Source organism: Mus caroli, unplaced genomic scaffold (assembly GCF_978045245.1).
Source record: "Mus caroli unplaced genomic scaffold, Mus_caroli_1 scaffold_4, whole genome shotgun sequence".
Taxonomy (NCBI): domain Eukaryota; kingdom Metazoa; phylum Chordata; class Mammalia; order Rodentia; family Muridae; genus Mus; species Mus caroli.
In genome coordinates this window covers 126,890,577-126,916,120 of record NW_028227259.1, presented here as the reverse complement: position 1 = coordinate 126,916,120, position 25,544 = coordinate 126,890,577, and the positions used below count along the sequence as shown (strand labels likewise).

The 25,544-nt window shown below is 46.3% G+C and overlaps 1 protein-coding gene and 1 long non-coding RNA gene across 3 annotated transcripts in view; one reads left to right on the top strand and one right to left on the bottom strand.

Annotated features, from left to right (window-relative positions):
• The first annotated feature begins 3,287 nt into the window (after window positions 1-3,287).
• The window catches only part of LOC110294272 (uncharacterized), a 51,228-nt gene continuing 28,971 nt past the window's right edge, over window positions 3,288-25,544 (top strand). The window contains exons 1-2 of the long non-coding RNA XR_002377929.3: window positions 3,288-3,378; window positions 7,433-7,533. This is a non-coding gene — a long non-coding RNA (uncharacterized LOC110294272). The remainder of the gene's footprint in view (window positions 3,379-7,432; window positions 7,534-25,544) is intronic.
• P2rx7 (purinergic receptor P2X 7) overlaps window positions 12,264-25,544 on the bottom strand; it is a 39,949-nt gene continuing 26,668 nt past the window's right edge. For both annotated transcript variants that reach the window (XM_021162383.3, XM_029477986.2), the window contains exons 10-13: window positions 22,876-22,941; window positions 22,487-22,636; window positions 19,919-20,020; window positions 12,264-15,841 (exon numbers count right to left, since the gene is read on the bottom strand). In XM_021162383.3, the coding sequence (XP_021018042.1) occupies window positions 15,344-15,841; window positions 19,919-20,020; window positions 22,487-22,636; window positions 22,876-22,941 (816 nt within the window). In that variant the 3' untranslated portion in view covers window positions 12,264-15,343. The remainder of the gene's footprint in view (window positions 15,842-19,918; window positions 20,021-22,486; window positions 22,637-22,875; window positions 22,942-25,544) is intronic.

Sequence of the window (25,544 nt, the reverse complement as noted above, 5' to 3'; positions counted from 1 at the left end):
AGGTCATCGGGAGGTGTTTGTGGACAGCAGCATTTCCAAGCTCTCCATGGCTGCTTCCTTTTTCTGGTTTTTCCCTCCCATGAATTCCATTCCGTAGGGAATGGGAAGTGGGTGATAGTGAAGAATAATTTTCCCTGGGTCAGTAGAGGGTGAAAGTAAGTGCCTCTTTTCTGCCAAGAGCGTTATCAGTCTTGTTTATCTTCCCGTAGCCTCCTGTCTTTTGCCTCTTTATAGAACGCAGTTGGCCTCAGCCTTCCATTTGACTCTGGCTTTAAAGATTTTATCCTCAGCCTCCGGAGGCCAAGTGATCACAGGCTTGCTTCATTCAGCCCCAGCTCTGGCATCTCTCACCTGCTGGCATCGGTGGCTGTGGCACCATATAAGCAACCACCAAATGAGAGTCAGCGATATGCAAGAGGCTTGCTGCTAACAGCATTGTTCACTCTTGCATGCAGGTGATCACTCTGGCTATGACTGGAACAGAACAGGGAGGTCCTATACTTTTTGTTTGTTTTTGCTTTTGTTTTTTTTGAGTTAAGGTTTCTCTTTGTAGCCCTGGCTGTCCTGGAACTCACTGTGTAGACCAGGCTGGCCTTGAACTCAGAAATCTGCCTGCCTGCCTCCCAAGTGCTGGAATTAAAAGCATGTACCACCACTGCCCAGCTGAGAGCTCTAATACTTAATATGTTAAAATTCCATCAGGGGGCTGGAGAAATGGCTCAGCAGCTCCGAAGGTCCTGAGTTCAAATCTCAGGAACCACAGGGTGGCTCACAACCATCCGTAATGAGATCTGAAGCCCTCTTCTGGGGTGTCTGAAGACAGCTAGAGTGTACTCACATATAATAAATAAATAAATAAATAAATAAATCTAAAAAAAATTTCCATCAGTAGTTATGGCATTTAGATTTTTCTATTGTTGAACTAGAATAAGCAATTCTTGGTTGAAAACCTTTGTTTTCAAAACAACTCCGTTCTTTTCAACACTTGAATGAAAAAAAATATTAACAGGCTATCAGAAGAACTTACATTCTAGACTCTTAGCTTCTTAAACTATGGTCATTATTCTACAGGAATTACAGAGTTCCATGTGGGGTTTGTAAATATTTGCCAACAGTAGAAGGTTTCTGAACACGCATGTGCCAATGTCAAATTAATTCAAAAGAATCATGTTAGGATCCAAGGCACTTCTAGCAGCATCCGATGTTGCTGCTTGGCACAGCTTAATGGAAGCCCCTCTAGTGCCCTGGAGCCATTTGGTGCAAAATAACAACTGCCTGAAATATCTCAGATGAGAGGCTCTTGTATATGATAAATTTCGGTGTGTTTTTTTTTTTCTGTAAACACAGAATTCTGCTCCTACAGAAACATGATGGTTTGATAATGGGAAATAAGGGCTAGTGTTTTCCTACTATCCATTCCTCAGAATGTAAGTATTAAATTAGGCTTTTTTTGAGACGAGGTTTCTCTATGTGTCCCAGGCTGGCCTTGAACTTGTAACCCTCCTGCCTTAGCCTTGGCCTGAGTGCTAAGATTACAAACGTGTGCCACCAAGCTAAGCCTTGTTACCCTAACAGAAGCCTCAGTCCCATGAAGCAGTCGTCAGTCCCCGTTTCCCTGTCCCCTGGGTACTGACAACCCACAATCTGCTTTCTCTCTGTTCCCGTGGATTAATCTAGTCTGAATATTCTGGATTTTTCCTATAAATAGATTTGTGATGTGTGTCCTGGCATGTTTTTTCATTCAGCACTGTGTTTTGAGATTCATCCACAGTTTAGTATGAATCAATATTCTGCCCTTTACACGACTGAATGTCATTCCATTGGGTGGCTACGTCACAGGTTGTTTATCCAGTGATTCACTGATAGACACTGGCTTGTTTCCCCGCTTTATAAGCAATGCTGCTATGAGCACAGCCCACGGAAGCCCTTGAATCCGGTTTTTGTTCTTTTCGGTATCTGCTTGGGCATACATTTACTTGATTATATAGTAATTCAGTGTTTAAAAAATTTCAGAAACCTCTTATTTTCCTTCTTTGCGTCTCTGACTTATGATATGCCCGGTTGTGTCTCTCTGAGCCAGGCATTCATAGTTCTCTGAGTGGCTCTGAGCAACAGCCAAGGTCTGGTGACAATGAGCCCTTGATGGGCTCTGGTCCTTTGACCTTTCTCATAATCCACTTTCTGCTCTAGCTGGGTGGAGCTGCCAGAGACAAACAGAAACAGCTCCTTTAGGAAGAGCCCGCACAGCCTCAGTATGTCAGCCTCGTGGAGACATGCGTGCATGTATTCAGCAGATGCTCAGCGGTGGCCCGTGCTAGCCACTGCTGGGCCTCGGTTTCTCTGTGAACCAAGGAGACAAAAGGTCCTTGTCTGAGTGAGCTTTTCTTTCAGTGCCAAGAGGCAGACAGCGGACCATGCAGATAAACCAGAGTCGTCAGGGAAAACCCGCTCATGTCCTCACCGTGAGTGTTTGTAAGTCTTGGTACTTTAAAAAGTCTCTTCTGTGTTTTTCCCTAGATACACCTCTACAAGCCTTCTACCATAATTGTCCTTTTAGGAGATCAGCTTTAATTTTGTTTTATGAAATTTTTACTTCACGGACTTCCCCCCTAGTTTCTTTCCCTTTGATTTCCTACAGTTGTCCCACTGTTCTTCAGTGTGTGAAGCTAATAATGAGATTACTTCTTTCAGCTTTCCAGTCTCCTTATGAACTCTGTAGAGCCGCAGGCTTCTGTCTGTTGGAAGCACCCCTTTAGTTTTGTCTACTGGTTTTGACTTATAGTGTTTTCATCACCTTTGATATGAAATATCTATTAATCATACACACACACACACACACACATGTGTGTGTCAAGTATAAATAGAACTCTTTTTCCCAGTGGAAAGAACATTTTAGGATAGAGAATACCCAAGAGATCATATTCAGACAAGGTCCTTCCCTTTCACAAATAAGAAAACCAAGATGAACTCTAGACAGGTCTCTGTAGCCCAGAGCAGAACTCTGGATAGCTCGTCTTTGAAGGGGTATTGTGAGTTCAGGACCAGGCTGAGCAAGGCAGCGAGTTCCATCCAGTTCAGTCCGGGTTACATGCTGTGTGGGTCTGAATGGGAATGGCTCCAATAGACTCGCGTATTTAAACGCTTGGATCATAGGGAGTGGCACTATTAGGAAGGAAAAAAAAATCACCTAGTTGGAGTGGGCGTGGCCTTGTTGGAGTGGGTGTGGTCTTGTTGGAGTGGGTGTGGTCTTGTTGGAGGAAGTGTGTCACAGTGAAGGTAGGCATTGAGGTAAGATGTGTTCAAGCTAGGCTTAGTATGGCCATCTTCTGCTGCCTGCAGATCAAGATCTAGAACTCTCAGCTCCTCCTTCAGCACCAGGTCAGTCTGCCAAATGCTTTCCACCATGATGATAATGGACTAAACCTCTGGAATTGTAACCCAGCCCCAATTGAATGTCTTCCTTTGTAAGAGTTGCTTTCAAAGGGTCTTGGTCCCTATCTCAAAGCAAAGGAAGAAGAGTCAGACCTATATTCAAATGCGATTGAAAGGAATTTGTCTCATCAATCCCATTGTAAAACAAAACCCACTTACCCATCCAATTATTTATTTTGTAACTGTAGGCTTTTACAGATCCAAGTTAGTTTGAAGTCAGTTTCCCAAAAGCACTCCCCCTTCTTCTAAAACCTTCTGCTGGCTCTAATCACCCGTTTCTGCTTCCTATCCCTGTGTGGATCTGTTCCTGAGGCAGCTGCCTCGGCCGTCCCTGCTTTCCCCAAGGTGCCTCCTTCATCTCCAGGACAGTCCATCCCAGCCCTTTTTTTGATGAGGCCTTTGGGCCCCATTCAAAAGTCTTCACCTGGCAAAACACAGTAATAACCTAGTGTACTGACTGGTGCAGCAGTTTCCCAACCTGCCAAGCAAGCAAGACAAGCACCTTTAGGGGCAGCCTCTGCTGCTAATGCACCTTCAAAGATACCTCTTCTTTATTTTAGCTAAGACTTTCTGGCAGGGCCAGAGGGATGGCTCAGGGTCACCTCTGGCATTTGTCACCAAGTTCTGGGCAACCAAGTTCTGCCTCCAGACCCCACATGGTGGAAGGAGGGAGCCGACTCCATGTGTTGTCCTCTAACTTCCACGTGTGTATACCATGGTACATGTGAATACACACACATACACACACACACACACAATGTAAATAAGATATGCTTAAAAGCAAACAAAATGCTAATGGGGCTGGAGAGATGGCTCAGTCGTTAATTGAACTTGCTGCTCTCCCAGAGAGCCCAGGTTTGGTTCCCAGCACTCACATGGGAGCCCACAACTGGCCATAACCCCAGATGCAGGGAATCTAGCCATGCTGTCTTCTGGATGCCCATGCTGTTTCCATAGGCGTCAGGCATGCACACGGTGCACAGATATGTGTGCAAGGCGAGATAGCCATATCCACTCAAGAAGTGAAACGAAAACAAAAAACAACAAGAACAAACCAGGCTGGAGAAATGGCTGAATGGTTACGACCACTTGCTGTTTTTGAGAGGACCTGGGTTCGGTTCCCAGCACCAACATGGTGGTTTACAATCATCTGTAACTCCAGATCCGGTAGATCCGACCCCTTCCTTCTGATATCTGATGGCATCAGGCACACATATGTACACGCAGGCAAAGCACCCGTACCTAAAATGAAAATCAAACAGACAACTTCGGGGAGCATGGTGAGAGGCATTACTGTCCAGCCCTTTGATCTTTTACATGGTTCTCTAGGACTTTAAGGTGAGCACACTCTACATTTCTTCTACTGTCTTTTCTTTTTAAAGTTATGCCCTTAAACTGAGCATATTCAAGAATGTATTCCTTAGCTCTCTGACCCCAAAATTTATTTTTTATTATTATATATAAGTACACTGTAGCTGACTTCAGACACAGCTGAAAATTGAACTCAAAACCTTCGGAAGAGCAGTCAGTGCTCTTACCCGATGAGCCATCTCGCCAGCCCAACCTTATACATCTTTGTCCCACAAGGGTATCATTTTGGAAACAACCATGTGGTCTCTTTGCCTGCTACAGGCAATGAATCCTCCCATCTTTCAAGTCTTGGCTGTGGTATTCTGGCTTTGCTCGAGCAAGATGGGATTCCTTTGTGTTTGGTCATAGAGTCACGCTGCTGTTGCAGGTCACAGGGGCCAATCCAGGTGAGCCCAAGCAAACAAAGGCTACTCCAGATAATCACAGGAGTCCACAGGACACAGCTGCCTACCAGTTTGGCTCACAGACAGTGAGCTGACCTCTGCGGACTTTGTCCTTTGTATCTTATCTGAGGAATTGCAGGATGAGGACCGAATCAGTACCTCAGGGTTAGCCTGCAATCCACACCAACAAAGCCAAAAGTAAAATTTCTATACTTTCCTCACCACTGGTTTAGCCCATCTCTGTAAGTTTCTGCTCTTTCTTTCTTTCTTTCTTTTCTTTCTTTCTTTCTTTCTTTCTTTCTTTCTTTCTTTCTTTCTTTCTTTCTTTCTTTCTTTCTCTCTGTTTGTTTGTTTTTTGAGACAGGGTTTCTCTGTATAGCCCTGGCTGTCCTGGAACTCACTTTGTAGACCAGGCTGGCCTCAAACTCAGAAATCTGCCTGCCTCTGCCTCCCGAGTGCTGGGATTAAAGGCGTGCGCCACCACGCCCGGCCAGCTCTGTCTTTCTTAGAATGTTCCATTTCTCCCCCTTACCTGGCTTCCTGGCAGAGATGTAGTTTCCAGTAGACTATTTTCCCAATGAAATATGTTAATGTGCAATATACATAGATAGCATTCAAACTGAGCCAAACCTAGGATTGAGACTCAGAAGGGAAGAAAAGGAAGAAAATGTAAAAGAAAAGGAAGGGAATGGGAAGTGGGGAGGAGGTGGAGGAGGAGGAAGTAGAAGTATCCTGTGAGTTCAAGGCCAGCCTGATCTACATAGTGAGTTATGGACCAGCCTGGTCTACACAGTGCCACCTTGTCTCAAAAAGAAAGTCCCCTCATGCCGGGCGTGGTGGCGCACGCCTTTAATCCCAGCACTCGGGAGGCAGAGGCAGGCGGATTTCTGAGTTCGAGGCCAGCCTGGTCTACAGAGTGAGTTCCAGGACAGCCAGGGCTATGCAGAGAAACCCTGTCTCGAAAAACCAAAAAAAAAAAAAAAAAAAAAAAGAAAGTCCCCTCATTCCTTTAGGTTGTTTTTACTTTAAAAAAAATTGTTCTCGGGAGGCAGAGGCAGGTGGATTTCTGAGTTCGAGACCAGCCTGGTCTACAAAGTGAGCTCCAGGACAGCCAGGGCTATAAAGAGAAACCCTGTCTCGAAAAACCAAAAAAAAAAAAAAAAAAAAAAAATTGTTATTTATTTTTTTAATAACTTTTTTACAATATATTTCCACCATATGGTTCCCTTCCCCAGCTCCTCCCAGCTCCTGCTTGATTTTACTTATTAGCTGCTGTGGCCATTGCTGCTCAGATAGTCCAGAATGATCGCCTTCAGCTGTAGGGCATGTACCTAGAAGCCGAACTGACGACTCATAAGACAATTCTACAGTTCTTTATGGGATCACTAAACTCAAGTGTTAGATTTTTGTATTCAGAATTATTTGTCACACCGCAGGCTGCGATGGTGCATGTCTGTAACCCCAACACTCAGGAGCATGAGTCACGAGGAGCCGAGTTCAAGGGCTAGCCTGTGCTACATAGCAGAGGTCTTGGGGCTGGGGAGATGGTTCAGCAGGTTTGGGCTCTGGCTGAGCAAGTGTGAAGTCCTGAGGGCCAACCCACAAAAGCCATGTAAAAAGCCAGGCATGGTGGCAGCTGGGCCTGTAAACCCAGTGCTATGGGCGTAGAGAGGGGGATTGCTGGGGCTTACTGGTAGCCAGCCCAAGTCACGGCTCCATGAGATAGATATCCTGTCTCAAGGGAGCACGGCAGAGAGCGAGGACACCTAGTCTCAATCCCGTAGCCTCCAGGAGCACCTGAGTGTGTATATGTATCTATGCCACACACATGAACAGCACACCTATAAACACGCAGAACAATAAGAACTAAGGGTAAGGATGCAGTTCTGTCAAATAGTGCTTGCTCAGCACAATTTTGTTGACCTACACAAACCAAATTCATATAGGAAAATTTGCAAGAGAGCCTTTGTTTGACTTCTGGATACAGGAATCCACTAACCTTTTCTGCAATCTCTTGAGGATTGAATTTGTCCTTTTCCATGCTATATTCATGTGCCAATGAAGAGCCAGGCCGTTTCCTCGTCCACCTAAATGTGTATTTAGTGTTGAATTAGTCGGAGTCCTCTACAGTAACAGGATTTACAGTCTGCCCCGCCCTTCTATGTAAAGTATCTATGATAATGACGCAGTACAGCTAGCAAGGCAAGCAAGAAATAAAGCTTCCTTCTTCCTTGGTTTTTTAATAGGTTTTCAGCAGGAAGCATGGCCCAGATTAGAGTTTGGTTTGCTCAGCTCAAATTATCCGGATTAAAGGTGCGGCTTTCTGTCTCAAAGATCCGGATTAGAGGTAGAGTTTCCCACTTCAACATAAACTACAAAGGATTCACAGGTGTGCCCTCCACTTTGGGGTTTTAGTTAATTCCCGATGTAGTCAAGTTGACAACCAAGAATAGTCATTTCAAGTGTTAAAGATAAGATTTGTTTTTCTTTCTTTGTGTGTTATCTATTTAAATACAGTGCCTCACTATGTGTTCCGGACTGGCCTTGCTGACAGATTTACCAGTAGTGATAGTGTCAATGTGCTTGGCCCATGGGAAGTGGCACTATTAGGGGGTATTGTTCACTGTTAGGAGGAGGAGTTCAAAGTCAGTCTACAGAGCAAGTTCCAGGACAGCCACGCTTAGGCAGTAAAGGAAATCACAGAAAACCTAAAACTGGTCAAGATGTAATAGAACAAGGGGGTCATGTTCCAGCCCCAGCAAGCAGCAGAATTTAGCAGCTTTGGCCATGTGGCTCTGGCTTTAGAGTCACGAGTAGAAGGGGGAGTTACTGGGACAATTGATGTTGGTTAGCTGGTGCTAAGAAATTAGTGGTGAAGCCGGGCGTGGTGGCACATGCTTTTAATCCCAGCACTTGGGAGGCAGAGGCAGGCGAATTTCTAAGTTCAAGGCCAGCCTGGTCTACAGAGTGAGTTCCAGGACAGCCAGGGCTACACAGAGAAACCCTGTCTTGAAAAAAAAAAAAAAAAAAAAAAAAAAGAAAAAAAAAAAAGAAAGAGAGAGAGAGAGAGAGAGAGAGGGGAGAGAGAGAGAGAAATTAGTGGTGATTACGAAGAGACCAGCATCGATGAGGTGAAATCTTCTGGAAAGTGTTTTCTGAGAGCACAAAGAAGCTGTGTTCCAGAGATAAACTTTATGCTGGCAACTGGACTTGATAATGTAGAAGAATTACCCAGGTGGTACTGGTTTTGAAGGCATGAAGGGGTCAGGAAGAGTGGCTGAGGCTTGGCACTGTGAGAGGCCAAAGGAGGCCATTGGTGAAGGTGCAGCCTTAGTGGGAGTTGAAGGCCCAGGACTGAAGAGGTCATGCAAAGAAGTTGAGACTTGACACCATGAAGAGAGCCTATGAGAGGCTATTGGTGAAGCCTAGTTGCAGTGTTTTGGAGATGCCAGTACCACGAGATGACCACCAAGAACAGCAGTAGCAGTGGAGTGGAGACAGGCAGAGCCCAAAGTGCTACAGAGGGCAGAGGTGGAAAAGTGACTCAACCCTTTTGGAGAAACCCAGAAAATCATGTGTGGATCCCAGACATTGGAACAAGAAGCTGTGAAGTTGAAGTTGCTTTGGAGACCCCAAGATGTTAGAGATGCCAGAGTCACGGGATGCCTGCCAAGGAAAGCTGCTAACAGGGAGTGGAAACAGCTCAAGAGAAGGAATTGTGCTGCAGTCAACAAAGATGAAAGGAGTTGAACATCTGCCATAGAGAAGCAGAGTTTAGAGTTTGCACATCTGGTGTGGGGGTCTTGCTTCTTGGTCCAGTATTTCCTCACTATGACATTTTAGAATGGTAACAGATATCCTGTGATGTTGGAAGTATGTGACCTGATTTTTGATTTACAGGAGATTACAGTTAAGAGATTGCATGACTCTCAGAAGAGACTTTGAACTTTTAAACGTTGTTGAGACCGCGATAGACTATGAGGACTTTCGAAACTGAACTAACTGTATTTTGCATTATGCTATGGCTAGGTATGGCCGCCACAGACTCATGTATGTGAACAAGCCTATGGGGGCCAGGGAGTGGAATGTGGTGGTTTGAATATGCTTGGCCCAGGGAGTGGCGGTATTAGGAGGTGTGGCCTTACTGGAGGAGGTGTAGCCTTGTTAGAGGAAGTGTGTCACTGTGGATGGAGGAGGGATGGAGGAGGGGCTTTGAGGTCTCATATATATACTCAGGTCTGGCCAGTGTGATCCAGGGCTGCCTCCTGGCTGCCTACAGAGGAGAGGTTCCTCCGATCCCAGCAGATTTCTTTCTTTATCTTCTTTCTTTCTTTCTTTCTTTCTTTCTTTCTTTCTTTCTTTCTTTCTTTCTTTCTTTCTTTCTAATACAGCAAATCTTTTTTTAAAAATTTATTTATTATATGTAAGTACACTGTAGCTGTCTTCAGACACACCAGAAGAGGGCGTCAGATCTCGTTACGGATGGTTGTGAGCCACCATGTGGTTGCTGGGATTTGAACTCCGGACCTTTGGAAGAGCAGTCGGGTACTCTTACCCACTGAGCCATCTCACCAGCCCCCCAGCAGATTTCTAAGTGATGTCTCCTCTCTAGGGTTCCCCATTCCACCAGTGTCCCTAGGGCTGTTAATTGCAGTGCTGGGACTTGAACTCAGGGCTTTCCATATGGTATTTTCTCTTTCTCTCTTCCATTGAGCTAAATCCCCAGCCCAAGAGTGTTCTTCTCTTCCCCTTCTCCCATCTTCTGTCTGTGTGTTTTTGCATATTTTGCATGCTTGTAGGCATATGTGTGCGTGCTTAAGCCGGTGGAGGCCCAGGGTTGATGTGGAGACTCAGCCTTGGCTTCCCTTTTATCTTAATTCACAGAGGTGGGGCCTCTCAGTCAAACCCAAGGCTCACTGAAACAGTCTCACTGGCCAGCTTGCTCCGGGAACTTGCTGTCTCTGCTTTCCAAGGCTGGAATTACAGACATCCCAGCCACCACCCACCCCCTTTTCTTTCGAGACAGGCCCATCTATGTAATTTAGCCTAGCCTTAACGTTGAGTTTCTCTGCCTTAGCCTCTTGCATGCTTGGACTGCAGGGCTGTGCTAGCAAATCTCACCCAAGGATATGCCTAAGTCACAGCTCTCCTCCTCTCGATCCCTGACAGCCCAGGCGTGGCTCTCAGTGGCGTTACAATTTGTTCAATTCCCTCAGTCCTTTCTCTTTTAAGATTCTTCTCCAATCCTCCCCCCGCCACCCAGTTCGGTCTTCATTTATGTTCTTTCCAGTCTGGAGAATGGGTCAGGTCTCGGTGGGATCGCACCTGGTTCACGCCATGGTTTGGATGGGAACAGCTCTTCTTCTCTTGCTAGATGTGTTCCTTTGCTCCAGCTAGTGGGGCCCCGCCCACAACTCACAGGCCTGTTAAGCTCCCAGGATTATAGTTGAATATACAGAGTCTGCTGCTCTTTGAGCTTCCAGTTTTGAAAACTGGGATCACGTGCTCTGTGAGATAATAGGGAAAAAACCCACAACCACACAACACCCAGCACTGACCGGCTAAGATCAGCCACAGTTCATTACCCACGGGTACTCACAGAACAACTCAAGAGAGGAGGTCACCACACGCCATCAGGGCCACGTGGGCCTTTTTTTAATTTAAAGCAGGGTTTGCAGTGTCTAGAGGGTGAAGAGCAGTTCCAGTCTCTCTGTTGCCGTGATAAAATGCTCTTGACCTAGCGCAACTTGGGGAGGTTGTGATCCATCAGAAAACGACGTCCTGAGCAGAGACCAGGGAGGAACACTGATTCTGGCTCCCACATTCACAGGCTCAGGCTTAGTTAGCTTTCTTGTACAGCCCAGGACCACCTGCCTAGGGATTGTATTGCCCACAGTGGGCTGTGCCCTCCCCCATCTACGAGTGACCCGGACAGTCCCCCACAGGCAAGCCCACAAGCCAGTCTGATCTAGTCCATTCCTGGATTGAGGCTTTCCTCTCAGATGACTTTTTGCTGTGTCCCCTTGACAACTGATGATGCTAACTACAACAAGAGACCCAATTCTGAGGGAGAATGAGATTTGGTCAATTCCATCAGTGAGCAGGGATGCACTGGGGGGTTCTGTTGACTGCTTTTCATTTCTCCACGTGATGCACGTGTCCATCCCTGGCCTGAAACTCAGTGTCCAGCCCGGGATGGGGACATCTCTAAAATCAAAGCACACCAGAGCCGTCCCTCCTTTTTTCTGGATGCTTGCCCTTTTGTGGCTTTCTGAGAGGAGCACGGTAAGAAGTGGAAAAAGTTTTAGGAAAGACTGAAATAAAAACTAAAACTTTATCTACATTCACTCACATTTTCTTTCTTTCTTTCTTTCTTTCTTTCTTTCTTTCTTTCTTTCTTTCTTTCTTCCTTCCTTCCTTCCTTCCTTCCTTCCTTCCTTCCTTCCTTCCTTTCTTCCTGAGACAGGGTTTCTCTGTGTAGCCCTGGCTGTCCTGGAACTCACTTTGTAGACCAGGCTGGCCTCGAACTCAGAAATCCGCCTGCCTCTGCCTCCAAGTACTTGAGGTGAGTGTGCTACCAGGCCTGGTTCAGAGTGAGTTTTTACATGTTAAATGAGATCTTACTAGGCTCTAGATTAAACTGAATGCATGGCTACCACTCTATTTTAGCATACTCTTTATCAGGCTTGTGACAAGGACCCCCGGTAGGACACATGCTGTTATCACTACCTGGAATGCTCTACTGCCCCATTTGGAATTCTAGTTAACTAGGAGTTTCTCTGCATGTTTTAGCTAAATCGTTCCTTCCTCGGGTAGGGCAGAATGTCAAATTCTCCCATTAAGGGACCTTGGAGCATCACCTGCCTTGATCATGATATGCACCACAGGTTACAAGTTTTCATCGCTCAAATCATCTGGTCATTGTCTGTGCTCTTTATTCCCTGGGAGGAATAACATCACCTGTCACTGGGAAAGTGAATGAATTCATTAAGATTTGGGACTCTTCTGAAACGAAGGAATCAAAGAGAAGACTTAAATAAATGAATTGAAATCAAGTTTTATTATGAAACAGTTTTAAAAAAAACACCCTTACACGAAATTAGGAAGAGTTTAGAAGATGGTTCCCTTTAAAGAGAGAAGTGAAATCCACCCTCAGTTGTCCAGGAAGTCAGTCGGGCTGCGTCAGGAAGCTGCTCTCAGTTCTGACCAAGGAAGGCATGGCTACTGGGCAACTGACAGAACAGAATGCATCTAACAACAAGAACTTTACCGGGCGTGGTGGCGCACGCCTTTAATCCCAGCACTCGGGAGGCAGAGGCAGGCGGATTTCTGAGTTCGAGGCCAGCCTGGTCTACAGAGTGAGTTCCAGGACAGCCAGAGCTATACAGAGAAACCCTGTCTCGAAAACCAAAAAAAAAAAAAGAACTTTACCCTGCGAAATGAACTGCTCACGGCCTCAGACCACGGCATTGCCCACGCAGTAGACCAAAAATAAAGATGCAAATATCATTGCTGCTGAAGAAAGCATCATTTTTATCCACAGAGTGACATGTCACCCTCAGGAGAGCACCAGTGGCCAAAGGCACAAGGAAACGCTAGAAGAGTCCAGTGGTCAGTCACTGTCTGAAGCCTTAGCAAGGCAACATAAGTACACTCGGAAGCAAGCATCAAAGATAAAGGTGTAGAGACTGGGAGGCTACAGGGAGGGAAGCCTGTAGCTCTTCCATAGAATGCTTGGAGTAAAAAGCTCAACTCTGAAGTCAAATACAGTCTACTTTTAAAAAATATCTCTGAGCCTGGTGGTGGTGCTACACCCTTTAGTCCCAGCACTCGGGAGGCAGAGGCAGGTGGGATCTCTGAGTTCATGGCCAGCCTGGTCTACACATGAATTCCAGGACAGCCAGGGCTTTCCAGTCTTGAAAAAGAACAACAAAAACAAAAACAAACAAAAATACAGTGAAAATGGACTTAAATTCATTTACTGGGAGACTAGGAGTGGACACATGCCATGCTTGCATGTGGAAGTCGGAGGACAGTTTGTGGGAGTCTCCACTGTGTGGGTCCCGAGGATGGAACCGAGGTCATCCGTCTGAGGTCATCTGTTAGGCTTGTGAGCATGGGCCTCCTTCACCAAGGCGCCTCAGCCCTACCCTCTCCATTGAGAGCATGGCTTCTTGATCTTAGACGCCTCAAAATCGCAAGTTTTAGAGTCAGCCATGGCATCTCATAATACTCAAAGTCTCTGTTCTGTGAGAAACAAGTATCTAGGTCTAGAAGAAAAAGACAACTATCAAAATGAAATCCCGAGGCAGGACCCCAAACCTGTGAAGGTTCCCTCGTCCATGTTTAGTGGTTGTAGAAAACGGTGAAGGGCACTGGCTTTCCTTAAAAATTACATCTATTTTATTTATTATTAGTGTGCATGTATGATGTGTGTGTGTGTGTGTGTGTGTATGAGTGTATGTGTGTGGCTCATGTGAAAGTCAGAGAACATGGCTCTCTAGTTTCACCATGGGTTTCAAGGTCATCAGATTGCAAGGCAAGCTCTTTTCCCACCCCCACCCCCCGCCCCCGCCAAGCCATGGTGACAGGCCACATCCAGACTTTATGTGGCTGCTGTGACATAGGTCCTCATGCTTGAGGAGAAAATGCTCCAATCCATGGAACCATCTCCCTAGCCTCTCTTCCCCTCCCTTTTCTAATTATCATGATTATGATTTTAAGACATGGTTTTGAAGATGGAGAGATGGCTCAGTAGTTAAGAGCCCTTGTTGCTATTGTGGAGGACTCAAGTTCACTTCCCAACATCAACATGGTGGCTCCCAACCACCTGCAGTTCCAGTTCCAGGGGGTCCGACACTCTCTTCTTACCCCCACCGGGACCAGGCACGCACATGGGTGCAGGCTAAACACTCAAACATAAAATAAATCTTACAAAAATAAAAAATAAAGACATGGTATGTCATGGATGTAGCTCAGGCTGGCCTAGAGTGCCTAACCTTCCTGAGTCGGCCTTCTGAGCATGGGTTGACTCCCCTCCTCGCAGCTTGGGCTACTTTCTAAAGGAGCGTTCAGATTGCCTCGGACTCATTGGCTGTACAGTCCGGGACGTGAAAGGCACAGAGGCAGCTTTTACCAACCGGTGTCACACAATACTAGTGACTTGGAACCACAGGAGAGCAATGCAGGTCAGACTGTAACTTGTATGCAGTTAGATTTGATGGCTTCTAGTCTGGTTAATGTGACCCCTTACAGCTGCCCAATAGAAATAGTTGTTTTATTTTGTAGCAACTCCGGGCCTCAGCATCTCTTGTCCCAGTTGCCTATTGCTGTGTGACAACCCACCTCCCCCAAATGACTTAAGGCAGCAGAGTGGTCCTTGGGGCTGACTGGGCAGTCGTCTCCTGCAGTTTAAGTCACGGATCTGAAATCACCTGAAAGTGGCAGCTTCTCTCCCTGTGTGGTAACTGCACTTAGAGGTGACGAGCTGGCTCGGATTGGGTACTTCGCCTTATTAGAGCTGCTTGGACTTCTTCACAGCGGAGAAGCTCTTATTGTCAGACTCTTAACTTGGGCTGGCTTCCTCTCAGCAAGAGTTCTAAGCATAGGAATCAGAAGTTGCTAGCCTCTTAAAACAAGGGCCCCAAATAAGAGATGTAACGTCACATCTGCTACCGGATGAGAGGAGAGAAAAAACCACCTTTGGGTCTTATGGGTTGGGTTGCGGAGGATGTCAAAGAACTTGCGGCCATATTTAATTTCTCAGAGTACTCTCAAATCTCTAAAGGTTTGGTTTTCGGGGTTGCACCTTTGCATCCATGGAGCCGTGTAAACGTGGACGGGAGAGAACACCTTCACCATCTCCACAGTGCTAGTTCAGAGAAAGTAGGTCGGGGAGGTTGGGATATGAGGAGCCTATGTACACATTTTAAGCTGAGGGTGGCGCCGCAGACCAGGGTCAGGCTGCAGGCTCAGATCTGCATCCGGTTCTCATGCACGTGGAGAAGGGTTTGCGAGCTCGCCCTTGGTCTAATCAGCTCTTCTTCAACACAGCTTACGAGGGAGCAAACCTTAAGTTCCCGTGGGCTGAAAACGTGTCTCTAGGTCTTTCCAAGGGAAGCTGTATTGTGAGCCACCATGATGTGGCAGCTGTACCATCAGTAGGGATACTTGAAGCCACTATACTGCCCCTCGGTCTTGGGGAACTCTTTCCGGATCCTCCAGCGGCAGCAGCTGGGCAGAATGGCAAAGTCGGCTATGTCCTGGGAGCTGAAGCGCCAGGTGGTGTAGCACCTGTAAGCACAGTGTCGCAGCCTACTGTTGGTGGCCTCTTCCCCCAGCACCAGCAAGGGATCCTGGTAAAGCAGGAGGAGCTGCAGGGCGTCTCGGGACAGCACGAGCTTATGGAAGAGCTTGGAGGTGGTGATGCACCGCCCCGGCTTCCTCCGGCAGCACAGCTCCTCCAGGGCCCTGCGTTGCTCCGGTAGGCGAGACGGGAGGCAATTTCCACACTGGCACCAACTCGGGCTGTCCCCGGACCTAGGGGCCACCTCTTCATGGAGCAGCTGGATTTCTTCAGATTGTCCAGGAATTGGGGGTGAGTCGTGGAGAGATAGGGACAGCTTAGACAGGTCTGAGAAGTCCATCTGGGGTCTCTGAAAAAGTCAAGTTTCCAGATGCATCAGCAATGACAACCCCTCAAGTGATAAGTTCGGTAGCTCTATCAACCGACATAATCGCATTCAGTATTACGGTATCTGGCGCAGCTACCACTTATCAAATGTCTGTATCAGGGCTGGGCTGCTGTTAAGCCTGCTAAGAACCTCTTGTAGTATAGATGCTTATCTTTGGAAAATGAAAGTTCAGAAAAGGCAGCTGTCAAATGGAACAGGGCCTCTTGTCCTGGCTGCCTTCTGAGGGTGGGGCTCTTCCTGGGAGATTCTCTCACATCAAGATAGTGGACTGCAGCTGGGCAGTGGTGGCACAGGCCTTTAACCCCAGCACTCAGGAGGCAGAGGCAGGCGGATTTCTGAGTTCGAGGCCAGCCTGATCTACAGAGTGAGTTCCAGGACAGCCAGGGCTACACAGAGAAACCCTGTCTCGAAAAACCAAAAAAAAAAAACCAAAAAAAAAAAAAAAGATAGTGGACTGCCTTCTTCATGGAATTGGCCCCCTTCTGAAAAGATCTAACTAGTTAGTATGTCTGCTGGTTGACTGTTGTCTTCCATGGGAAAGCAGGAACTCTGTTTATCTGCTGCATTTCCTTGGTGCCCGGGGCAGAGCACAGTAGATAGCAAACATTCATTGATTCATTCCTACACTCTCCATGCCTGCCAGACTCTCTCTACTGGCATAGCCATCTGTCATCTCCCAAAGAAGTTGCCAGAATAGCCATGCCTGGTCTTTGTGACATATGCCTTTATTCCCTGGATGAAGACTCGAGTCAAATACATTCAAACTGTCTAGTTTGTGTATGGGAACAGTTATAGCGGCACTGTTCATAATAGCCAAAAGGCCGAAACAACGCCAGCATCCACCAGCCAGTGGGTGGGTAAGCAGACCCTGATCTATCCAGGCAGCCTGTCTATCCAAGAATACTACTATCAAGCCACAAAACAGACTGAAACAGGCACCCAAAGCAATGTAGATGAGCCTGGAAAAAGCAGTGCTAAGTGACAGAAGTGCTACAAAGGGTCACATGGTATAGGACCCATCTTATGCAGAATTTTGAGAGGAAGCTGGCCAGTAGGAAGTAGGCGAGTGGTTAACAGGAGCAACTGGGAATGGGAAGTGGCTGCTTGATGGGTAAAGGATTTCTTTCTGAGAAGATACAGGAGTTGGTAGCCTTGACTGAATAGCATTGTGACATATGGGACATCACTGAATTATGCACCATAAAATGGTGAATGGTTACAGATTCAAACTTTTTTTTTTTGAGACAGTTTCTTGTAGCCCAGGTTGATCCCAAAAACTATGTAAGGCTGGTCTTGATCTCCTGGTATTCCCACCTGTACCTCACAAACGCTTGGACTACAGAGATCTATCAGGACCCTCAGCTAAGTAGTTCTCTTTCTACCCATATTCCACAAGGATATTACAAGAAAGGAAGGTTTTGATCAAGTTCTCCCCAAGATGAGGTATAAAAATCCTAAGTCATGTCATCAAATCCATTAGTAACGACAAAGAGTGGCACATCACATTAAAATGGAAAGGTATAGGATCATGCAAGCATAAGGACCTGTGTTAGGTCCCAAGTCAAGCCTGGTCCACCTCAGGTCCCAGTGCCAAGGACACAGACAGGAGGATCCCGGTCTGGCCAGCCAGCCTAGTGGAATTAGCAAGCCTCAGGTTCAATGAGAGTCTCTGTCTTGAAACAATAATGTGGAGGGCAATTGAGGAAAACTAGGGGTGTCAGCTTCTGGTGTGCACCACACTTGTACAGACGTTCACACATACCTCCACACATACCTTAGCCTTTGTAAGTCAATAAGTCCCAGCAGCCTGGAAAGCCAAGGCTCATCAATTTGGACCATCCCTAGCCATTCGCCAAGACTTTGTTCCCAAATAACACGCAGAGGGGTGTGATGCAGTAGTGCCACATTTACCTATGATATGCAAGGCCCTAGGCTCAAGCCCCAGTATTGCCCAACTTAGATCAGTCCTTGAAATTCATGACATCACAGGGAAAAAAAGGAAACCTCACTGATTATTTCAAAAGAAGTAGAAAAAAATAATTTAAAATTCCAAATCCATTCGGAATAAGAATTTCTGACAAACTAAACATGAAAGGGAATTTTCTGGAATCTGATACCACATTCTTAAAAGCTCACCAAGGGCTGGCTAGATGGCTTGGCGGTTAAGAGCATGGACTACTCTTCTGAAGGTCCTGAGTTCAAATCCCAGCAACCACATGGTGGCTCACAACCATTTGTAATGAGATCTGATGCCCTCTTCTGGTGTGTCTGAAGACAGCTACAGTGTACTTACATATAACAATAAATAAATCTTAAAAAAAAAAAAAAAGCTCACCAAAACCCTGTGTCAGAGAGAGAACTAGACAGGCTGTCTGCTGAGACAGGAAATGAATCAAAATCCTGTGATTCCACACTATTGAGGCAGCCTGCTGGGGGCCTAGCCAGTGCTGGGACTGGGGGAGTGGGGGGAAATGATTCCCCCCTGAAGCCTCCAGGGGGAACCAATGCCCTGCAAAGACCTTAGCTTCAGCCGTTTACCCTCCGGACTGGCAGAGTAAGCTCTGACGGTTTATGATATTTTCATTTGTGGTCATTGGTTATGGCCACAGGAAATCAATATGGCTGGCAAAGGTGCCCAAGGACCGGAACTGTGAGGGAGCACAGATGAACGCAGCCGCTTTGTGGCTGTTTGCTCATAGCCTCCGACACTGAATATATGCCAGCCGAGACTCTCTGGTGATCACCCGACAGAATGCTGGATGTCTGCCATCATGAAGTGATTGGCATTTGTCGCCACCCCCACCCCCCGACCACCAATATTCAAAACTTCCCAAATGCCCTTCTGTGCTGAAATGGGTAAATAAACTGAATGCTTACAAAGCAGAAATTATACAAAAGTGAGAATGAAATACCCCCATAGGCAGTGTCAGGTAGCTCACTAAAATGATATTGAGTGACAGGTCAGACTTGCCACCTCGTGCATAAGGAGACTTTATATACAGTTCAGTTTTCCTCTGTACCTCGGTCTCATTTGGTTTCCCAAGCTGGTCTGAATTCCTGGGTCCAAGTGACCTCCCTGCCTCAACCTCGAAAGTGCTGAAGTTATAGGTGTAGACAGCTGTACCCAGCTTGCACAGGTCAACTTTTATAAAATTCCAGAATCAACAATCCTTAAACTGGTGTGGTGGCACACACCTCTAATCCCAGCCCTCCGGAGAGCTCTTTGAGTTCTAGGTCAGTCTGGTCTCCATAAAAGTTCCAGTCCAACCAAGGCTGTGCAGTCTTGTCTCAAAAGAGGAGCAACAAACACCTAATCTTTAAATGCAGGATGAGGACATTTTTAAGGGAAGATGGCAATTTAGGAGAGGCATAGAAGGGACTTTTGGAATATTCAGTCTTTCTCTGTCTTTTCTCTGGATAAATACTCTCTCTCCTACGAAATCCCAGCAGTTAGGAGGCAGAGGCAGGCAGATCTTTGAGTTCAAGGCCAGCCTGGTCTACAGAGTGAGTTCCAGGGCGGGCAGGGCTACATAGAGAGACTCTGTCTCAAAACAAAACAAAACAAAACAAAACAAAACAAAACAAAACAAAACAAAACAAAACAAACTAACCAAACTTAACTTCTACCCGCCCCCCCCAAAAAAAACCCTCTAATATGAGCTATACCCTAACCATTTAACTTTAAATCATTTTATATGTGTGTGTGTGTGTGTATGTGTGTGTATGCGTGTGTATGCGTGTGTACCACAGCGAATGTAGGGGGATCAGAGGCTAACTTGCTGGAACTGGTTCTTCCCCTTCTCATGTGGGTCCCAGGAATCCAACTCGGGTCATCAGCCTCGGCAGCAACCCACCTTTACCCTCTGAGCCATCTGACCAGTTCCCAAAGAACTGATTTTTTTCATCTGGATGTTGGATTCTCGGGTATGTTTATTTTGCTAAAATTCATCAACTGTGATTTATATAAATATCTACAAGTGTTTATATTGATGAGAAAAAAAAAAGTCTCCTAAAAAAAGACTCAGTGTTTTCACTTACTGGAACTTCTTGGCCTTTGACAACTTGCAGACTTTTCCCAAGCAGCTGCTGGTCCACCATGCGAATGTGCGGCTCGTCCACAAAGGACACATACTTCAACGTCTAGGAAACAAAGGTTAAAAAGTGTGTCTGCTTCTGTACAGAAGTCTCAAGAACCCCCTCTTCTGACATGCGTGGACACATCTGCTAAGCACGTTTACCACGGGATAAGGCAGGTTAAAGTCCCAAAGGGAAGTCAGACACAGACCCCCCCACACACACACATGCTGACTTGGAGAGTCACCTCGCCCACAGTCCAGCTGGACCCCAGCACGGTGTAATGGCCTGTGCTGAGCTCGACTCAGTTCAGTTTACCCAGATGCAGTTTTGGGAGGGTGATAAATTTTACTCATCCAGGCAGGCTGTGGAGAATGTAGTTAAAAAAGTGAGCTAACCTCTTTTCTTCCTCTTCCACTTCCTCCCTCATCCCCTGCCCCCTCTCCTCTTCTTTCTTTCCTTCTTATTCTCTCCTGATTTTCTTCATCTCTTCTTTATTTTATTTTATTTTATTTTGAGACAGGGTTTCTCTGTGTGGCCCTGGCTGTCCTGGAACTCACTCTGTAGACCAGGCTGGCCTCGAACTCACAGATCTGCCCGCCTCTGTCTCCTGAATACTGGGATAAAAGGCGTGGGCCACCACTGCCTGGCTCTGATTTTCTTTTCTGAGGCTCAGTCTTATTCTCCAGTCTGGACTAGCCTCACAGGTGCCATCCTCCTTCCTCCGGCTACCTACTGCCGGTGTTGTGGGCCAATGCCACCACACCGAGCTTGGCTGAACTTTTCTTTCCATCATGAGCCCAAGGACAATGGACAATAAACAGTGAACTGTGCATCCTGCTGCTGGAAAAGACAGTGATGTGCCAGGTGGGGGAAGAGCAAAGTAAGCCTATTCGTCTTCACGGAGCCAGTGGTTTCTCTGGGGGGTCAAGGAAGTGCGTGGAGTGGACCTGCCCCACAAAGTCCAAGTTAGTAAATCAAACAATACATATGTGCCTACTCCTCTACCTTAGGCTCTTTGACAGAACCCACCAGCAACCATGACTACCAGCACTCCTGTGTGTGCCCAGGACCCACCTATGCATGTAAACATGTGTGTGTGTATGTATGAAATGTACATACAGAGGATGTATGTAAACAGTTATCTTTCTTTTCTTTTCTTTTCTTTTCTTTTCTTTTCTTTTCTTTTCTTTTCTTTTCTTTTCTTTCTTTCTTTCTTTCTTTCTTTTTTTTTTTTTGGTTTTTTGAGACAGGGTTTCTCTGTGTAGCCCTGGCTGTCCTGGAACTCTGTATACCAGACTGGCCTTGAACTCAGAAATCCACCTGCCTCTGCTTCCCAAGTGCTGGGATTAAAGGAGTGTGTCACCACTGCCCGGCAACAGTTATCTTTTCAGCGTACAGACAGTGACATATGGTTCTTTTATTTACTTTTTCCCCCTCTAAACAAAAACATCTTGGATATTTGCTCATGTCATTAGCTATACCTGAGCAGTTATAACAGATTCAAAGGCCAGCCAGCCTCAGGTGGGCCCTCAGCTCTACTGTTTATTGTCTGTATGACTTTGGGCAAAGTCATGTTTAATCTCAATCTCTCTCTCTCTCTCTCTCTCTCTCTCTCTCACACACACACACACACACACACACACACACACACACAGAGAGAGGGAGAGAGAGAGAGAGAGAGAGAGAGAGAAGGTCTTACTATGTAGCCTAGGCTAAACTTGAACTAAAGGCAATTCACCTGCCTTAGCATCTCTTGTGGACTATAGGCATGAGCCATTGTATCCAACTTTTTTAGGTATGTTTGCTGTTTGAATCAAGATCTCCAGGATGCCTTAACCTCCTGCAATGGGGTTACAGGCATATGCAACCATATCACACACACACACACACACACACGCCATATGAAGGCTTTCTTTTCTTTCTTGCTGTCAGTTACCTGAGTGGTGACTAGTATTGTTTACTATGGATTTTCCATGCCATCTTTCGCCCATTTGGGTAGATGTGTTTTGTTTTGTTCTTCCTATTTATTATTTATCTATTATGCAATACTGGGGATCAAGCTCAGGCCCCACACAGGCTGAGCAAATCCTCTATCATCAGTGAACATCCTGAACACACATACTGTGCATGTCTTAGGTGAAGGTTTCTCTAGAACAGTATGGGGAAAATGGGGAAACTAGGATATGAAGCAGCCCTGTTTAAATATTACTGGTCACTGCCAAATGACTTGTTCTCTGAAGCCATTGTGCTTTGTGGGTGGCTCAGGGAGGTGGGGGAGGGGGGCTGTGCCAATGTAATAAATGACAGGAACCTGAACATAGCAGCTTGTCTCCCTGGATATCGAGCATCTCCATCTTCAGCTCTCTTCTTTCTCAAAACCAAGGACTCATCAGAGACTCAGTTGTTTGGGTTGTCAAGGAACGTACCCACTTAGGGACCAAACCGTGATCGCAGCCCATTCTTTCCCACGTGTCTTAGCCTCCTAGAAGACTCTGTGTGTGGGCGTCTGAGAGCGGCAGCTTGACTTACCGGCTTGGGTTCCATGATGGGCTCACACTTCTTTCTGTAGTAATACTCGTTCACTGTGCAGGGCTCACAGCACTTACAGTAGGGGTAAACCCCTGACCTGCAGAAAGCACTGGAGTATGTGTTGATGAGCAAGTCAATGCACACAGTGGCCTGCAGGGGAAGTAAGCACCCCAACCGTGAGACAACTCTTCCCAAATTGGTATTTCTTCATTGGTTTTTTTTTTTTTTTGTTGTTGCTACTGTGTTTTCGAGACTGGGACTCACCACATAGACCAGGCTGGCCTCCAAATTACAGAGATCTGCCTGTCTTCGCCCTCCTGAGTGTGACAACCCCTCACCTGCCCCAAGCAAGATCACTATCTTAAAGGATAAAGAAGAGAATCTCTTACCAAGCCAAAGTAGGACAGGGTGGATCCAATGTATACAACCAGCTGGATGATGTCAAATTTTCCTCCCTGAAACAGAGCAGGAAGCATAACTCAGTTGAGCCGGGTGGTGCCTTCCTTCCCCCCCTCGCCCCCCCCCCCCCCAATAACTTGCACTCGCTGCATCTAGTGCATGCAGTGCCTGGGGACAGCATTGATACACACACTGGAGTGCTCACTGTCACTGTCAAAGAGGCCGAGAAATCTCGTGCTTCCCCTTTCTGCCATCTAGAATGTTTTAGAGAGATGTGGTCAGTAAGGGGAGGCACACCAAAGGGTGTTTTCCGTATGAGATGGGGAGTTTCAGACAAGCTCTCCCATAGCGTGTGATTACTTGGGAAGCAGAGATGTCTTCATGCGTGTTTGTCTTCTTTTTGGTCTCTTCAAGGTCCCCTCTCAGTAGACTTTCTGTTATATCTTATGGGTTCTTTACTCTTCTTTCCTATTTATTTATTTATTTAGGGACAGGGTCTTCATGTATGTATTTAGCTTTTACTGGCCTAGAATTTGGTATATAGGCCAGGCTGCTCTCGAACTCCCGAGATCCATGTGCCTCTGCCTTCAGAGTGCTGGGATTAAAAGTGTGGATCACCACACCCAGCTTTACACTTCGTTGACACCTATGCTACAATGTGACATCAATCATGTGCTGCCAAGCAGGGTGCTGTGGCACCTGATGGTTTCTGAGTGCCTGGGCATCTTCTCCCTTCCTTCATCCCAATTTTCCTCTGGAGAATTACTTTATCCTTAGTACATGCCTAGTCCTGTCCTCTGGCCCCTTGCCCCGGTCTGAAGTGGTCCAAGAGCAGCCACTGAATATATAGCATGGCTCTGATCATAGTGATGGGTGAAGCAGTGGCCATCTGACCCACACGGAGCCAAGCAGAACCAGTGCTTTCTGCCTAAAGCCTCTGCTGAGACTTCTGGCAAAGCAATACTTTGTTTCTGGCAAAGCGATACTTTGTTTCCATGGAAGTTGCTAACCTGCTAGATGCCAGAAGCTATGGGATGCCACTGTGTATAAGTGACCAGCCTGGGGAGAGTAGCAAACAGAGTGGATGGTAGAGCAGAGGCAGGTTCCTGATTATCTTCTCTAAACACCTAAATTCCACCGCATCTGAAGCCTGCAATTTTGACTCCATTTCTCTGTTAAGTAGTCCTCCGGGCAAAACAAGGACTTCTCCCTGAGCCTGATTGAGTTAGAATCTGTTACAAAATATTTTGCAGAGAATTTCATTTATTCATTCATTATTATTTTTTTAAGTATCAAAGGTTATTTATTTTTTATTTATTATTTTCTGTGTATGAGTGTTTTGCCTACATGTCTACACACCACCTGGGTACCTATGCCCACAGAGGCCAGAAGAGGGCATCGGATTACCTGGCATTGGAATTACAGATGGTTAGGAGTTCCCATGTAAGCCGGGAGTGGTGGTACACACCTTTAATCCCAGCACTCAGGAGGCAAAGGCAGGCGGATTTCTGAGTTCGAGGCCAGCCTGGTCTTCAAAGTGAGTCCCAGGACAGCCAGGGCTACACAGAGAAACCCTGTCTCAAAAAAACCAAAAAAACCAAAACCAAACCAAAACCAAAACCAAAAGGAGTTCCCATGTGGATGCTGGGAATTGAGCCAAATCCTCTGAAGGAAGAGCACTCACTGTTCTTAACTGCTGAGCTATCCCTTCCTTCCTTCCTTCCTTCCTTCCTTCCTTCCTTCCTTCCTTCCTTCCTTCCTTCCTTTCTTTCTTTCTTTCTTTCTTTCTTTCTTTCTTTCTTTCTTTCTTTCTTTCTTTTATAAGGTAGAATCTCACATATCCTAGGGTAGTCTTGAACTCCACATCCTCTTGCCTCTGAATCTCAAAGGCTGGGATCTCAGGTGCGCACCAGTTTATGTGGTGATGGAGATCAAATCCAGGTCTTCTCATAAACACACATTCCTCTAGTGACACACACCCTCAGCTCAGTATCAGATCTATCTATCTATCTATCTATCTATCTATCTATCTATCTATCTATCTATCTATCTATCCATCCATTCATCTAGTGTGTGGCATCTATAATATGCACATGCATATATGTGCAGGTGCTTGTCCACACAAGCATGTAGAAGAGGCTAGTTTTGGTCTTTCCTCAGCTGATCAGTTGGGTGATTGTTTTTTTGAGACCGAATCTCTCAGTGACCCTGGCTGGCCATTGATTTCCCGGGGTTTCTCCTCCTGTGTTTACACCAGTTTTAGGATTACAGGCATGCATTGCCACGCCCAGTTTTTTACCTGGACTCTGGTGGTCTGAACTGGGGTCTTCACTTTTGTCCACTGAGCCATCTCTCCAGTTCAGTATTAAAGTATTTGAAAAGTTTGACTAGCAGAGCTAGGCGTGGTGGTGCCACGCATATAGAGGGGATAAGTCAGGGAGATTGAGAATCTAAGGCCAGCTGGCTATGCAGCGAAAGTCTGACCCAGAAAAATGAAAGCAAGCTTGGATCTTCGAATTCTTCCTCAGTCACATTCTATGTTTTCAGATGGTTTGTACATCAGCAGACCCCCAATCACATCTCTTCCTCCTCTCATACCACATGTGGGTAGCACAGAGCCAACAACTGACAGCTACTGCTAGCATTCATTCCTCACTAT